This window comes from Barbatula barbatula (assembly GCF_947034865.1).
Source record: "Barbatula barbatula genome assembly, chromosome: 23".
Taxonomy (NCBI): Eukaryota; Metazoa; Chordata; class Actinopteri; order Cypriniformes; family Nemacheilidae; genus Barbatula; species Barbatula barbatula.
In genome coordinates this window covers 4,932,580-4,950,118 of record NC_136786.1, presented here as the reverse complement: position 1 = coordinate 4,950,118, position 17,539 = coordinate 4,932,580, and the positions used below count along the sequence as shown (strand labels likewise).

General features: G+C 38.4%; 1 protein-coding gene across 5 annotated transcripts; it reads right to left on the bottom strand.

Annotated features, from left to right (window-relative positions):
- Positions 1-2,521: 2,521 nt before the first annotated feature.
- Positions 2,522-17,491, bottom strand: atp6v0a1b (ATPase H+ transporting V0 subunit a1b; the record flags this gene model as incomplete). Of its 5 annotated transcripts, XM_079487711.1 has the most annotated exons (22): positions 2,525-3,372; positions 4,088-4,259; positions 4,340-4,457; positions 5,904-5,921; positions 7,414-7,518; positions 9,022-9,129; positions 9,793-10,009; positions 10,119-10,237; positions 10,874-10,964; positions 11,074-11,237; positions 11,470-11,609; positions 11,745-11,895; positions 11,980-12,192; positions 12,440-12,533; positions 12,619-12,701; positions 13,829-13,955; positions 14,447-14,529; positions 14,645-14,773; positions 15,429-15,526; positions 15,826-15,904; positions 16,005-16,163; positions 17,442-17,488. In XM_079487711.1, the coding sequence occupies 21 exons, from the start codon at positions 16,119-16,121 to the stop codon at positions 3,279-3,281; spliced, it is 2,520 nt and encodes an 839-aa protein (XP_079343837.1). In that variant the 3' UTR covers positions 2,525-3,278. The 5 variants fall into 5 exon arrangements, 4 of the variants coding, with proteins under 4 accessions (XP_079343836.1, XP_079343837.1, XP_079343838.1 ...); XR_013788292.1 differs by lacking the exon at positions 5,904-5,921 and having other exon boundaries at positions 2,522-3,372; positions 7,401-7,605; positions 17,442-17,491; XM_079487710.1 differs by lacking the exon at positions 5,904-5,921 and having other exon boundaries at positions 2,522-3,372; positions 7,414-7,605; positions 17,442-17,478.
- Positions 17,492-17,539: the final 48 nt, after the last annotated feature.

Here is a 17,539-nt window from a genome sequence, read left to right as displayed (position 1 = left end):
CTGGGGGAGCAGGTTGGGGTGGAAAGGGTCCTTGGGTAAGGGGGAAAACTCCTGGCTGGACCGCCGGCTGGAGAAGCGGCTGGTTTGCTGGTTAGAATAGCGTCTGGACTGGACGCCCAAATTCATTATTCCCCAACTTCACTATCACCTCTTTTCAGCTGTTCTCAGGATATGTAAATAATATATAAATAATGAGACACTTGTATTTCAGTGCATATATACTGTTTAATTTTCTCTGCAATTAATGGTCAAAAAGTCTTGTTCGGGTTGTTACAAGCTAGTGGTGCAACTTACCCCTTGTTATGTATAGTTAAAAGGGAAGTTTAACTCCTTCGGGCTGTACATTGAAGCGGTGCTTTTTACGGCCTTGTTCTATGTAGTTACATGGTATGTGGTACTTGTTACCCCTTGTTCTACAACCGGAATTCCAGGAAAATTGGGACGTTTTTTAAATGTGAATAAAATGAAAACTAAAAGAATTTCAAATCAAATGAGCAAAAATTTTATTCACAATAGAACATAGATAACAAAGCAAATGTTGAAACTGAGAAATTTCACACTTTTATACTTAAATTAGCTCATTTAAAATGTATTGCCTGCTAAAGGTCTCAAAAAAGTTCACACGGGTGCAACAAATGTCCAAAAAACAAGCAGTTTTGAAAAGATTCAGCTGGGAGTACATCTAGTGACTAATGAAGTTAATTGATATCAGCTCTGTAACATGATTAGCTTTAAAAGGGATGTCTGAGAGAAGCAGAGTCTCTCAGAAGTAAAGATGGGCAGAGGCTCTCCAATCTGTGATAGACTGCTTAAAAAGATGGATGTGGAAAAACAATGTTCCTTAATGTTAAATTGCAAAGGCTTTGCAAATCTCATCATCTACAATGCATAACATCATCAAAAGATTCAGAGAAACTGGAGAAATCTCTGTGCGTAAGGGACAAGGCCGGAGACCTTTATTGGATGCCCGTGGTATTTGCGCCCTTAGACGACACTGCATCACTCATCGGCATGATTATGTCAATGACATTTCTAAATGGGCCCAGGAATACTTCTAGAAACCACTATCGATAAACACAATCCACGCTGCCATCAGCAGATGCCAACTAAAGCTCTATCAGGCAAAAAGGAAGCCATATGTGAACATGGTCCAGAAGCGCTGTCGTGTCCTATGGGCCAAGGCTCATTTAAAATGCATTTTCAAATTGGAATATTGTTCTATGGTCAGACGAGTCCAAATTTGACATACTTGCTGGAAATCACGGACGGCGTGTCCTCCGGGCTAAAGAGGAGCGAGACCTTCCAGCGTGTTATCGGCGTTCAGTTCAAAAGCCAGCATCTCTGATGGTATGGGGGTGCATAAGTGCATACAGTATGGGCCAAATTCCAACACCAAAACTCCAGCAACTCATAGCCTCAATGCCCAGACGTCTTCAAACTGTTTTGAAAAGAAAAGGAGATGCTACACCATGGTAAACATGCCCCCGTCCCAACTTTTTTGAGACCTGTAGCAGGCATTACATTTTAAATGAGCTAATTTTGTGGAGAAACGTGTAAAATTTCTCAGTTTTTTTTTGTGACTAGTCAGTTCTTTGCCATAGTTGACATTGATTTCACATATTTTACACATTAAAACAACAAAAAATATTTTCTCTATACTAAAATATTTAATTTATTGTCTGATTTGACTGATTCACATGTTATTGCAGATTTGATTGTGATTTTAACTGTGTGCTTGATAATGTTTTGGACAGGTCAGCCCAAGTAAGCCAGTTACCTTCTGCCTCCAAAGACAGGCAGCGATCAGACCAGCAAAACGACAACAGGAACAGCAAGTGAACTCCGAGACAGAAAAGCATTACGCAAACTGGGAGAAAACAAGATTAGGGCAAAAGCAAAACACAAGCAACGAGAGAGAGAGAAATTCGGACAAACCGTGAGTTAGAAATTTTAAATGCCTGGAAATTTTTAATAACGGAAAATGACGTTATATACCAAGTTTCGTTGAAATCTACAAAAGATTTGGAGACAATCAAAAACATGACCCTTTGGTATGTTTGCCTTTGAATTTGTTGATACGTTACATAAGATATGCTTTAATAACTTTTTGTCAGGAGTGTCTAAATGCTATATAGCTAATTGAATGCAACTCTGACAAATGTTATAGGAGGAGGTCGAAAAAGTATGTTTTGAATAAAACTGTTACGGTAAGTATGAAGTATGGTGGAATATGACAAATTTGGTATCAAATAACTCAGCTAGAGCCAACAACTCTAGTAACGTAACTGAAATCATTGTAAGGCTTGACCCCTAATAATAAGAACATTAACAGATGCAATAGGTGTCTACTCTTGAACCCTTATAATCTATTATCAGTACTATAATTACTATAGTAATCAATGATGCGCAGAAATGTCAGTGACTAACATTTTTCCAAGTATTTGTCTTTGTGTTCATCAGAACAAAGAAATGTATACAGGTTTGGAACAACTTGAGAGTGATCAAATGATGACGTCATTTTCATTATTGGGTGGTGTATCCCTTTACTTGAAATTTCACAATTGACAAAAGGACCACAAACATTATTTGACTCTTCTTATTATATAATTCATACTTTAAATGTTTGTTCGTGCACAAACATTTACCTGCCACATCACCAGCAATACAGCAAAATAATACAATTCAACAACAACAAAATAAATAGATAGCTAACAAAGCCTTCAAACTTATTGATATGCTTTCTTTAGAGCAAAACACAACCAAGATAAAATAAATAATTCAGTTCTTTAGGCATATCTTGAGATATGTTGGTCCCCTTTTCTGATACATGACAGTCATCATATGGCCAATGTGTCACGAAATGTCAGGATATTTTAAAGAAGTATTAATATTACTGAATTATGAAATAATATAGCAAATATGCCTTTTTTTCTAGTTCACATTGATGTTTCTTCAGATAACATACAGCAATTTCATTATTTACCGCATTATTTTGTAATATCAAATTAGTCAACTCCTCAACCAGTCACTGCTTGAGCACAAAACTCTGTCATGCATTGCTTGATTTATACCCAACATTTTAAAATGCAACATCAAATACAAGCGCTTACACAGGGCTTACATGGTTTTGAGGGACTGTTCACATAATGTGGGGCCATAGCATAAATGCAGGTGAGAAAAGCTTACGGTGCACAACAACAACACACTAAGAGGTCACAGATACATCTGATATCAATGAAGCAGCGGGATTTCAAACACATCTATGGTGTTGTAGTATCTCACTCATCCAATCGACCATCCAGGATGCTCATAAAGGAAAAAGGGACAAACTTGAAGCCCTGTCCTGTGTAAAATTTGTTCTGGAACTCCACCCTAGATGACAGGAAAACAGAACAAAAGAAGGCAACCTCAGGACATTTAATATAAAAAACACTGTGGCGTTCCGTTAAACATTGTTTACTAACAGCTTTATTTACTTCGTGTTCTGCTTTTTTGACCGCTAAGCTTTGTGGCTTGTTTTTTACATTTACACCATGGTGAGCGTATTTCTTTATCATCAGCTCATAACTGACATAAAAAAGGTAATGTCCAGCAGACGCAACTATTGGCGACTGGATGGGGCGTGTCCAGAAATCGTAAACTTTATGCAAATGAAGAGCGACTTTCGGAAGCGACAGCCAATAGGAAGATGGTATATCTGACGTAATCCCTCTCCAGCTCATGTAGTGATGTAAAGATGGAGGAGAGACTGGTCCTTGCTGTTAGCAATTACGACCTGAACCGCCACCCCTGGCAACATGCAGCGACAAGGTCGCTTATAATCTGAATGCAGCTTTAGACATAGTTTAGTTCAAGCCAGGACCATGCCTTTGTTAAATTAGGAAATTTAAGTCGCTTTTAATAAAATGCCTTAGATAAAAACATTACTGGTGTGCATGTTAAGACAAAACAATGGCATTGACAGATTTAAAGATATGGCACTTCCTTTCAGTTAAGACAGCTCAAACTGTTGTTTTAGTCTTAATATGAAAATATCCATTAGAGCTCTGTGATCAGAGTAGAATGTATGCATGTGAGTTAATCTCACCAGTGCAGTCGCAGGGCATGCAGAAATGCAGACAATCCCTCCATGATCAGTAATATGAACACTGTCAGTGTGGCGAACGCAGAGAAGATGATCGATAGGACGAAGAATCCACCCCCACTCCTGGAGGAGAGGCCGATATGCATCACCATACCCCACAGCACCTCAGACAGCTCTGACAGGAAGAAAAATGACATTGAAACAAAATGCAGATGTTGCGTGAGGTTGTTAATGTGTGGTTGTATGTGTACTCACGAGCATGGGCCAAACTAAGAGCCCAGAGCCGCAAGTACGAGGCAGTGTTGGAGATGCACCCAAGGCAGTACTCTATGGTGTGAATGCCCTGATGAACGGCCACATCTCCAAAGTTAAACTACAGAGATGAGAAAAAAGATTCAGTTAATAAGTTAACAAGAGCCAATTCCATTTCACTCCCGAAGCTGATGTTTCTTATGGTGCTGTACTGTACTTGTACCTGGAGCTTTGTATTTCGAGTTATGCAGAAATGTTGTCAGAGGTACGTATTTGCAATGAGCGTGTGTTGCAATTAACATCATGATGGGTCAAAAACAGACAATCATCTTTAAAAGCACTTCTCAGTGTACAAGCAGTGGATCTCGGCCTTAGACCACTACTAAAGATGTGGGGTAAACGTAACTATTAAGCCCAGCAAAATCTACATTAAGACATTTTTAGTGCACAAGATTTAGATTTTAGTACAAAACTTCTGTGAAAATAAAACATCAATCTCTCATTCAATCAAATTTCACTTTATTTAAAATTTCCAAATGGGTGTGCTTAAGGGGTACATGTATGTACACTTCTGTTTTCATTAAGCTCAAATCTGATTTTTAATAAAATAATTGAAATATGTTTTATTTGAAGAGTCAATCACAAAAAACAGACCACTAAAATCATTTATATTTTCACTTTTAGATTAAGACAGGACAGTAACACACAAAACATGACTTTAGCTGGGTTTTCACAGGTAGGACCACAATTTGGTAGCCTCTCATTAAATGAATGTGAACTTATTTATATTCTTTGGACAGACCTTACATATTTGAGTTATGGTTTCTGATGGCTCCCTCTTTATACAGATTACATACCTGATTCATCTTTGGGCAAAAACTAGTTCCATCTCGATTTCATATTCTTGATGTGCAAATCATTTATGAATCATTTCAAAAAAGATTACCTTGAAGTGAATTTTTAAAATTTTTAATTTTGCTTGTTGTGCAAGCACTGTCGAGCTTGTGCAGAGGCTGCAGCTTTTGCCAGAGGGCAACTGGAACCCCCTGGTTAGGCCTGGTTTCCATCTGAGTTTTTTTTCAGGTTATATTATGCAAAGGTTTAAACATTAATCTCTTAAATTAGCAGTAAACAGTAATTCTTACAATAAATAAAGACTTAAACGTCGAAAAACTGCACATTTAAGGGCTACTTTTTTGGAGTTACAAAAGGTATGTCATTGTAAACACATCATTTGTACGATAATGCAAGATGGAAATGTGCTTAATGGATATGTGAGCTTAATAGGGACATTTACCCTATACAACGCCGGTCCAACATTTTTAACCTTATTACATTTAGATTTAAAAAAAGTAAAAATATGAAACTGGAAGTGTTGATGGACTAGTGTTTAGATCCTGCCAAAAAGTCTATAGAGAGAGAGAAGACCGATGCAGGTTCACTCTAGTGATGATTGATCATTATAATGACATCTGCTGTTAACAAGCAGAATCAGTAAGGAAACTACAAGTACAGATACAAAACGACTTCAACTTAGATGCTGTATCTACATGAAACAATTTCTTACCGGTTCCTCCTCTGAATGCTTGAAAAGTAGAGAGCAGAATGTTAGATATACAGTTTAATCAGAACTTTGGTAATTATTGTATATTACTGCAAGAACTGAATGAAAATAACTGATCACTAGTGATTGACAAAACTGCAGTGTGTTATAAATGCATCCATCACCAAAAAGTGTTTACTAGAGGCACTAAAAGGACAAGCATATATACTGTAATAATAACTGTATAATGTTTTATAACAATAAATAGCATTCCAGGTACCAGTTGAATTCTGATAAGAGTATCTCGAATCTTTGTGGTCCTTGTGTCTGCATTTTATCTTTTACATAAGGATCCTTGCAATTCACCTAAAATAATGCCATGTGTGGGATTAACCACATACTTTCACCTCGGTTATAATTCATCATTTTACCCACTTGTTATCATTTTTTGTGGTGTTTTACTTCAAACAAATGTTTTGGATGGTTACTGTTTCACAACAGAATTTCCAAACTGAAATGCATTCCAATCATATTTAGTCACCAGTTTGGGTTAGTGTTTCATCTAATCTTTAACACATCAATAATAGTGAAGACATTACTATTTAATAATAAATAAAATCAGAAATGTTGTTGCTATCTTTAATTTTCTAATACAATTTGCATTGTGACATATTTTCATATAGGTTCCATATTTTTACCGTGCATAGTGTTGCGAACCCTCAGGTCCCTCTAGGCCCTCTATAACGGCCTAAATAAAAACTAATATTCATTTTTTTTTATTTTCAATAAAAGTCTGCCTATTTTCCCTATTAGATATGTACATTTGACTTCCTGGATGGATGCAGATTCTATCCAAGTGAGATTTCCAAGTAATTCAAGATCACAGAGCAGCAGTTGCAGTTCTGTGATGTCATACGCTGTGAAGTCGAACGCGTGCTTACATCGGGGGCCTTCAATTAGGCTACTTCTGAGATTAATTTTGAGTGATAGTAAAACTGACCACTCATATCATCTTTCAAAACGGGCGCGCTTTGTTTTTGCTAACTGTCAGCCATCCGTGGGTTTTTCACCAGCAGTCTCATAAAGTGGAATAAGCACCAGAAGTTGGTTCGCCAACCGCCGTAAAACTTCATAAGAAGAAATGCGGAAAATGTCATTCAAAACAACTTTGATATCAAGTCTCGCAAAAAAAAAGAACAACAGGATAACTTTGTTATCAAGTAATTTGATCATCAAACTACAAGTTATTTATGATTTATTAGGCCGCCATAACTCAATGTAATGTTAGCAGTTTAATATTGAGATTGATTGTAACGTGAGAGTAATCCAGGCAGGAACGGATCCATGTTACAGAATATAGTTTTTGTTAAATCTTAAGCTTTGTGCATTACTTAAAATTATTAACCTTCCCTTAGGTGTTTCTTATATCACAATCATCTTAAAACACACTAAAAATGACAATTTTTATCCCACGGGCTGCTAGCACTACAAGCATTTACCAGCGTTTACTTACTAAATCACAGGCTCCACCCACCTCATCTCCCTCCTCCTCCTGTGAGAGCTGGTCATGGTCTATGATCTCCGCCTCGTCCTCCGTAGGCCCGTTTCCGATCCGGACGCCACCAAACTTCTGTGTGCCCTGTTGGGTGAGTCCGGTGGGTGAGCTGGTGCCTGTCTGCTCTAAAGTTTCTAGATTCTCTGCAGGTCTTGCTTCCCTCATCTGGGACTAAATACAAACAAGGTCTTTGTGGCTATCAGCATGCCATGAACTGCCTGACTGAATGACGAATGTGCTCTGGCTTTTTGGGGCACCTACCAAACACACGTGATATATAGATCTGTGCGCATTGAGCTGTGAGTCATAGCCATCCACTATGTGCCTGCACACTACACAGGTCAGCAAAGAAAACTTTTATGATCAAAAAATTAAGCGACCATTTTCTTCCTTAATGTACAATTTATATGAAGTTATGCGTTTTGGTTGTATTCTGTGAGCTAACAATATTCCTCCCAAATGTTAAATACAAATATTGTTTGCAGAAAGAAGCCCCTTCAGTGTGATACAAAACCCTCCACTTGGTGTCGGTTCCTGATCACAACCGGCTGCCTGTCTTGTCATGCTGCGAGTCTTTCACGTTGCTGTTGGAGGACTTTGTCACTCCTGAGGTTTGATTTTGTTGAAATTTGACAGACACTGGACTAGAATGGACACAATACATCTAAAAATGCTGATTCAATAAAAATTTGGAATGGTCTCTTAATTTTGACTTGCAGCTATGTATGCTGCAATTGGTTATGCTTTAACGGTAAGGGGCGCTGTTACGCATCTTTTGAAATTGTACAACATCTACAGATCCAAAAACATCAAAAATACCATTGCTGTATTCAAAATTAGGCTTAACGTAGAACAAATCTTTTTTTTTCATTTGAAATATTGTTTGTTCATATATTTATAGATCAAAATATTCTGGGGTGGGTCATCAAAGTTTTGACTAGCAATATTTTTTAAAAAGCTTGTTTTTTTGCAGTTTAAAAACATTTTCCAAATGTATCCATTCCCGGAATTTGGCAGATTTTTCTCTACAATTCTCCACAAGATGTGAAAGAAATATACGGACTCTGATGTCTCTGATCACCGGAACCCAGAAATCCAAATGCCTTCAACACAAAATTCAGCCTCATTATGAGTTTGACTATTAAAACAACTAGCTTGCCTGTAAAATGCTGCAATGGATAAAGATAACTTTACTCTGAACATGGAACACAAAGTTTCTGCTCCAGCATGGTAGGTGCCCCAGTGGACCAAAACAAAGCTAGTATCTTCTCTACCACATGAGCATTCCTACCTAACGAATTGAATATCAGGGCATGCATGAATTTAGACAAAATTGGCTTTTGTCCCATGGCATGCTGTTGGACAACATCTGAGATACGAAACGTTCACCGTCTGGAACATGATATTACTAAATGACCCAGGAGGACACCACCTAGTTTTTCCTGTGGGAATATTTGTGCGATGTAACACTTTTGTATGTCATAGAGAGTGAAACCAAACAAACTTCCTTTCAACATTCCATTCAACTTGCAGTGTCCTCTGGTTTAGGGTTCCTGACACATGCACATATCAACTACATAAACATACCAAGTGTTTTTTCCGCAGGTGCTGACGTCGCAGGATCATAGTCTTCACCACCAGCATACACGGCACGCAAGCCAGAGCTATCAACACCAACAGACACTGAATCCCTGTCTACAGACAGACAGACAGACAAAATCAACCGATGCGTGGTCACGGGTGTATAAATGATGTATAAGCAAATATAATATATATAAACAAGATGCACTACTGCAATTATAATGAATATATGTGAGGCGTTTGCCAGCCTGTGCTCATGGGCAATAGCTGAATCGATCTAAAAAGATCAGATTTTTAACACAATTTAAACTTAGCAGGCCAAAGTTACGGTACAGTCCATATCTGGTTTAATCATTGATCAGAAATTTGCTATTTAATTGTGATTTTGTTAGCGACTTTAGAAATATCTGCCTTTCACCATTCAAGGAGATAGGACTGTTGACTTGCTATGACGTAAATAACTGTCCAGAGGCGTCACAAACATGGCCACCTAGTAACACGACTTCTGTAAACCGACTGTGGTATAAGTCATGTGTTTAACTTTTGTTTTACCTGTGTGTGTGTGTGATAGTGTGGCCCTGTTTTCATATCCACGTGAGGTACACCAACTCATGGGGACTTATGAATTGTACAGAAAGATATTTTTGAAACTAAAAATGGTTAAGGGGTTGGGTCAAGGGTAGGGGATCAAATATACAGTTTGTACAGTATAAAAATCATTACGCCTATGTACTTTCCCCACGGTGATAATAAACTAGATATGTGTGTGTGTGTTACCTGTCCTCTGTACAGGGGTTTGTTGGACGGATCATTGTAGTTGAACAGACACATATTGATGAATGCTATAAGCAGACTGGGAGCATCTTTGGAGGTGGCTGCATCGTAAGCCGTCCATTTATAAAAGATGAGCAAGATCAAATAACCAAAGAGACTGCTCATGAACACAATCTCTGGGATGAAACCCATGTAAATGTTCAGAGGTTTCTTAAAGTACCTAAAGGACAAATGGAAGAAAATGAAAAGCACCTTCAGAGAAAACAGATGTACAGATTTGCAGCCGTTACAGTTACTGCTCTCTAAACCAGGTTGCTCCACACACTTACAGGTGATTGAAGAGGGAAAGTGTGATTCCAAACAGCATGTGGATGACTCCCAGGATTACAGACATCTTCATCTTGAACGAGTTGAGGAATGTCAGCTTATTTGTGGCAATGTTCCAGATCTAAATCAGAGATACAATCAGAATAACTGAGATGCTGAGCAGTTCTGTTGAATGTCATAGTAATCAAAGACATAATAAAAACTTATGACCGTGCATAAATACATTTACACGTAAGTGAACAGTGGAGCTGCGCTTTTTCACAGTCAAACGAACAAAATGTTTACATTTCTTAACACATTTCAATGGTTTATGATCTACTTGAAGTACAAAAAGGTGATGTCTACAGTTACTTAGCTCTAAAGTAAGACATAGAACATGGATCATTGTCATAAGGAATTGTGAAATATCCATAAACTGTGCTTGTTATTCACGGAAATCTGCTAGATGGCATCATGTTTTGTCATTTCTTATTAATATAGAAGAAAATCAAAGGTATAAACGAATAAAATAACCACATGCTGAAGTGTGAGCACTAGAGACAAAACACTAGTTCGAAGTATTTTTTTGAATCCATAAACAAAGAATTATATATATTAATTTAACTTACAGTAATAACATGTGAATTAAACATTTCATAAGGAAATTCACACTTCATAGATGTCTCCTTGCCATGCATGTGTTGACTAGGGTGTGTTACAACTTCTGTAGTTTACCTGTCTTTGTGTGTAAATGTGTAAAATGTGTCATGTGACATACAGGGTCAATGCCCAAAGGATAGGGGCCACCAAACACTCCAGGAACAGCAGGATCTAACTGAAGAACAGGGTTGCTTTCCAGGGTCTTGAACCTACACACACACACACATACACAAAGTAATTTTTAATTGTGTTATACTGTGTTGTCATTATCTGTTTGATAATGCCTCACTGTTTAACATTTTAATAATCTGAACGTACGTCCAGTTCGCGCTCTCGTAGGTAAACATGGGTCGCACACTCCAGCCAGAGCTAAACATATTGAGGGACTTAGAGAAGCAGTCATTATATATGAGCCCGGTGTAGACGGAGAACATCCCCATCAGAAGGATCATATAGCGGCCTGCAAATATCATATTGAACATCTACACACACACCATATGGGAAAGGAAAAAAGAGAAAATATATATTTATTAGCATCAAAGATAAAACCATGTGACATTACTTTACCATCAAATAGCATCATTAATATTCACACAAATCTCTGCATTATTCTTTGTTATTAAACAAAAGGAGACTATACAGTAGGCTATAGACTTCATGGTCTGATTAAATTTGTATTTGTCTGTTAGGTGGTAATGTTTGATAAGACAATACCTCATTGTCGCTCTTCTGAGCGAGCAGGCGACTCTCTCTGAGGACAAGGTAAAGCGCCGCACATGTCATCAGCATGCCGTGACCCATGTCACCAAACATCACAGCAAACAGGAATGGGAATGTAATGATGGTGTAGGGCGCTACAAAAACAATACATTGAAAAAACATCCAGTCATACCATAAAGTTGCACGAGAGTTAAAAGCTGACAGCATATTGTTGCAACTGAATTGTTAAGTTTGACAGTTTAATGAAAAGTGTAAAAAAATGGTGGTACCAGGATTGATTTCTCTGTAGGTTCCAATCCCATAGGCGTCCACAATGTTCTGAAAGCCTGATGTAAACTTGTTGGTCTTGTTGTAAGTTGGTGGAGTCTGTTTGGTTTGCATTCGGTTCAGAATGGATGGAACTGTGGATCCGCTACGTTCCTACACAAATGAGATATACAATTTATAAACACGTTTCTAGCTTAAAATGGCTTAAAATAATGGTTATGGATTAATCTGACTTACTGTTCCCCTGCGCAGGGCGAACTGAATGGAGTCGAGGTCCGATACAGGGCACCAGACCTCAGCGATCAAACATTTATGTGTAACGTCGATGTTACAGAGGTTCAACGTGTGATAAATGGCCTTCATCTTCCTCACTTTTATAAACCACACACGGATGGTTTTAGCGGCCGCCTGCAAAACCCTCTGCCGGTGGTCCTCAGTTTGATTCAAGACCTAAACAATGACAAACAGTGTCTCTCTTTCTCATTGATCAGTGTCACTTTCATAATAAAGATCAAAATGAGTTATATGACATAAAAGATATATTAAGATTATCGTAGAAAAACATGACTGTTGTGTCAAACAAGGTAATATTCGGTGACATATAGTACAACACTAAATATATGTTTTGGTGGTCTCAGACATTAGATTAGCGGTGAGGTTTTTTATCACTTTACTGAGACAGCATTGGATCGTTTACCATCTGGAGGTCATCAATGCGGGTATTGACGCCGGCTGCCATTTCTTTTCTCTCCTGAGGAGTCTCAGGGCAGGGGTACAAAGACGCACGGAACCTGTAGAACAGCTTCAAGATTAACACTGAATACTAATAATAAATAACAGAGGTAAAAAAGCACCTCTTTAAACTGTGCAGCATACCCTTCACAGATCTTTTTCACCCTGTTCTTCAGCTGGTCTCCTTGGAAGAAGATGATAAACACAGACTTGTGCACCTGATCTCCCTGTGTCGAATAAACAACCATAAACATCAATATTTACTCAGTTTAGAGTAATCCTTGGTGTTTTATGAGTATTGGGTCCTACTGGGTCCATTACCCCAATCCAAATGCATTCATTTATCAGAGAATTGTAAACTGTGTGTCCCAAATCAGGCACTTGTGCACAATTTTACGCCATTCTGTGGCATTAATAGTGCGATTAGTGCATTCACATTGATAACTCTCAAAAAAGATCCGGATAATGCACTCATTCAAACGAAAATATAAGTGTGCAACTCTGCATTGTGTTGTGCGATGATGTCGTTTGCTCTCGTCTGGTAAACCAAATATACTTCCTGTTATTATAAAACCGTTAAGTATTCCATTTGGGATAATAAGACCCCTACTCAAATTTATAACCTAGATGGTTGAGTTCATAGTGTGTAGTTTAAAGGGGTGATTTAATGCTGTTTCATGCAATCTCATTTCTTTACAAAACATGCTGGCTATTCGTGTTTAACATGGTCAACTTGTCAAAAAGTTGGACATATTACATAGCATTTCTGTGTTCGATACACTCCCCCAAGGTTCGTATAGGTTTCGGAAAGTTTTATTGTACATGAAAAACGGTTTCGTAACAACTTGTCTTAGTCCCTTATTCGGCAATTCTTCAGAAAAAGCACGCCCATTGCAAGGCGACAGAAATAGCCAAACCACATGTCAACCGACGAGCGTTACGATTGGCTGCACTGTAGAACTGCAGCTGCAGCTCATTACTCTTGCGATAATGAGAGAAGTTGAGGTGTGTGTGTTTCTTTGTTCGCTGCATTTTAGTGAAGAAAGTTATATAAACGGTCGAAGAAAAGATGTTTGGTAACGATTTTTCATGTTTGAAAAAATCTTTCCGAAACCTGTACGAACTCTGGGGGAGTGTATCGAGCACAGAAATACTACATTTAGTCCAACTCGTTTTTTGACAAGTTGACCATGTCAAGCATGAGAAGACAACACGTTTAACATTGTAAATAAGTCAGAATGCATGAAATACCGTTGCAGGGCCGCTTTAAGTATTAGCGTAAGTAACAACACTGGTGCCTAGTGTATAGTAGTATAGTAGTAAAGTCATTTGGTACACAACAATTGACACTGACTGTTGTGGGGTCCTCGAGAGGGTCCTCAATCTCTGCCTGTCGTAAAAAGACATTTCCACGGCAGACTCTCCACAGCATCCTCTCAAATGTCGGGATTCTCTCACGGCTTATAACTCCAGCCACAAACCTGGAGAAAAAAGAAAGAGATGTGTAAAAACTGCATGCATGTTTTACCCTGATTCTGAATTTACTGTATTCAGTGGATGATAAGAGCTTAAATGACTAGATTTGTGTAAAATATAGTGTATAATATTTTGTTTTAATCAGAATCGAATAGGTATAGCCAAATACCGCTATTGTTAATATTGGTCATATCTGTTTAACTTGTTGCTTTGCTTATTCGAGAAACATTTTTTTAAACTTGAATACACACACGTAACATAAAAACCGGACAAAGGAACTAACAAGAGAGAGGCTAAACTGAACAAAGGGTGAACGGAATGACTTATCAACAGAAACAAGGACAAAGAGAGAACACATTGAAGACACCAAATAAAGACTATGACTGTAACACAATAATTGCAAATTTTTTTGACTTTGTTTAACCTAATCCCAACATGTTTTGCTCACACCCATAACCACAAATGTTTGCAGAATTTATGTTAGAAACAGACTCACCCCAGTCGCAGAGGGGCTCCACGGCCTGCCTCACTGGGGTCCAGCAGAGATGAAGACTCCTCCAACAGGTTGGGATCCTCCATCTACAGATAAAAACAATATTCTTGATGTGCCTCAAGTCTTTATGTGTTACAATTATCATTTTAAATCGTAATTTTTTGTGTTCATTGTTTTGCTTGCACATGGTCAGGTGCAGACCTCATCAAAGAACTGCTGTGTACGTCTGAGGATATGCTTGAGCTCGGTCAGCTCCAGAAAATTCTTCTTTAGAGCCTCCTGGTTTGTGTTGATCTCTTTCAATTCATTCTCAAGTTTCTCAAATGTTGCCTGCAAATAAAGGATGAAAATATAAGCGCACAAAAACCTACCCAACGTCCTGGAAACCAAATGATGATAAAAAACAGAGAAAATGATACAACAATTTCATGATCCCCGTCATCACTGGAGCCCAGCATATCCCAGGATCCCCCATTACTCGTCACCCTGGACCGGCACCGTCTCCGTCATCAATGCACCTGACTGCCATCACCTCATCTTCACATGTGTATATATATTCTGCCTTGTGTGTAAGTCTTGGATGGGTTTTCTTTCATGTTAGACATGAAGATGTTGCTGTGTTCATGTCTTTTATGTACTTGTTTGATTATTAAAAGACGTTTATTACTATTCCTGGTTCCTCGTGTATTTATAGTACACATACCGTTACAAATACGGGCTTGGAGATGTCATCTTAATATATAAAAAAAATCTTTCCAGAGCCATATAATTTGCTGTGTAAAGACATTCAAACCAATTTAAATCCGGGCCTTAACTTTAACAAATCTTTTAAATACAAGCATAATGATGAAAGGATTTTTGTCAGAAAGCGAATATACTATATATATTTTTTTTTTAACTCACCTGTTCTATGATGACAATAAGAGCATATTGATTTCGAATTATCGTTTTTTTGGGGGGTAAATTGTGATAATGATAAACTCACCTCAAGGTCAATCATGTCTCGTGGGAATGGGACTTCAGGATTCTCACCGGTATCCATAGCTGGAATGTTGGCTTTCTTAATCTCCTTCTCAACAAACCCTACAGAGCACAACACCAGATATGATTTAAATCATGGAATTAACTTTAGTTACTTTTACTTTATAAACTCCAGTGTCTCAGGAACCCCATTTGTGTACTTAAGCCCTCATATTGGTCTTGTTTTGTCTGACGTTCTTTGTCTGGTTCCTAATGGACACTCTGTTGAGTTTTTGTATTTATAGTATATTTGCCTGCTTCTATACTTGATCAAATAAAATGCCCAAACAAGAATACCCAAAATAGTTATACACTTTTAGGTCTCAGCGTGTGTGTACATGTGTGTGTGTTGGTCCACTCACTGAGCTTTCTGTCCATCTCCTCACAGCGTCTCACTTCATTAACAAACTTTCTCTGAAACACGTTCACATCAGGGTTGAGCTGCAAGAGACAAAGATCTGACTTGCCATCTCATGGATAAATACAGACAGAGGACAGAATATAATAGAAAAGGAAAGAGGAAACGAGTATCTGTACTCACATCTCTAAACTGGACCATACCAAGCTCTCCCAGTTCACTGACGCAGCAGTAGGCTGCTTCTGACTGGAGGAAGAGCTGGGCCAGAGTCATCTCCTCGCTGCGAAACAACTCCCCCATGATGCTGAACGTTACAGTATCTTACCCCAGAGTACGATCAGCCTGAAAGTGTGACAGATGTAGGAATTAGACTTAATACTTAGCTCCTTGATAGATTATGTGTTTATTAATGTCATTTTCTTGATGAGCAAAACCTAAGTTTAATCTTGAATTTAGTGACTAAGAAAAATGTGAACCTTAATTCAAGATAATATTTCTTACCCCATTATCAGATGTTTTTGCTTGTTTTAAGCACAAATTCACTGAAATGTTACATTTTTTGTCAAATAACAATTTATTTTTTATAGCGCTTTATTCGTATTGTATAAAAGCAAGCAGCTGTACCCGAAAAAGCAAAAACTAAAGAAAAACACAGGTAAGCCAAACCTAGAATAAATAGGTATATATTTAAAAAGTAGTTGGAAAGCTTTCCGCAACATCTCTCGCCAGACCCGGGCAAAAAGTCTCATGATATATCCAGAACGTGATGCATGATGGCATACACTTAACCTGAATACCACTCGGAAGCATATTCAATATAGTTTGGGTTAAGTGCGCGTTAAGGGCACTGCACTTTGGGGTTTTTAAGACATTGGACAGAGAGGCAAGTGGGGGTATTTGGACGCAGCCGATCTAAGCGCAGAAGAGTACAGCCTACGGTTGACGCATCGACAGCTGATTGGCTGATTATAGTGTGGACTCAAGTCAGCATCCTTTGCATCTCTGATAGCTGATTGGCCGGTGAGTTTAACAGCCCTCGAATAACTGAACGCTGATTGGCTCAGAAAGGCTTGCATCTCACAGAACGGGTTGGCTGATAAACTCAGCATCCGCGCATCTCTGCCGCACTGTCCTTCATCCCTGAAGGACGCCATTGCGCGCTGCTTTCGCAGTATATCCCGAACTGACAATCATTTCATCAGAGTTAATGGTGTTATAATACAGGCTCTCCTACAGAAATAGATCGGTGACGTAGACCACTTCATGAAATAGAGCTCATGTAGTCGTATTATCAGCGAACCGGAATTATTAAATCGCTTGTTGCATAAATAGGCTAAATATAACAACTGAATAAATACATTGGACAGACTGACGGGATTAATCGTTTCAGAGAAAGACTGCCGAGACCATTTTTGTTGTCGATTCGAATATAAAATATTTAGGTCGTATCAAAAGATGCTGGAAAAAACCGTCTCATTCATTCAAGCATTCGGTAACGTTTATTCAATTATTTGAGCCCCTCATTCACCTCATGCATGCACACATCATCGCATTATAAGGTAATCAAGTGTAAAAGGTGTATAGAGCTAAATGAGATATGAATATATTAAATGTCTTTACCGTGCCGGTTGTCCTCGGTATCAGATCTCTTCACCTCTGCTGTTATCGTCAGACCTCCCCCGTGACGTAACGGCCGATGCAGCCCGAGAGTCACGTGA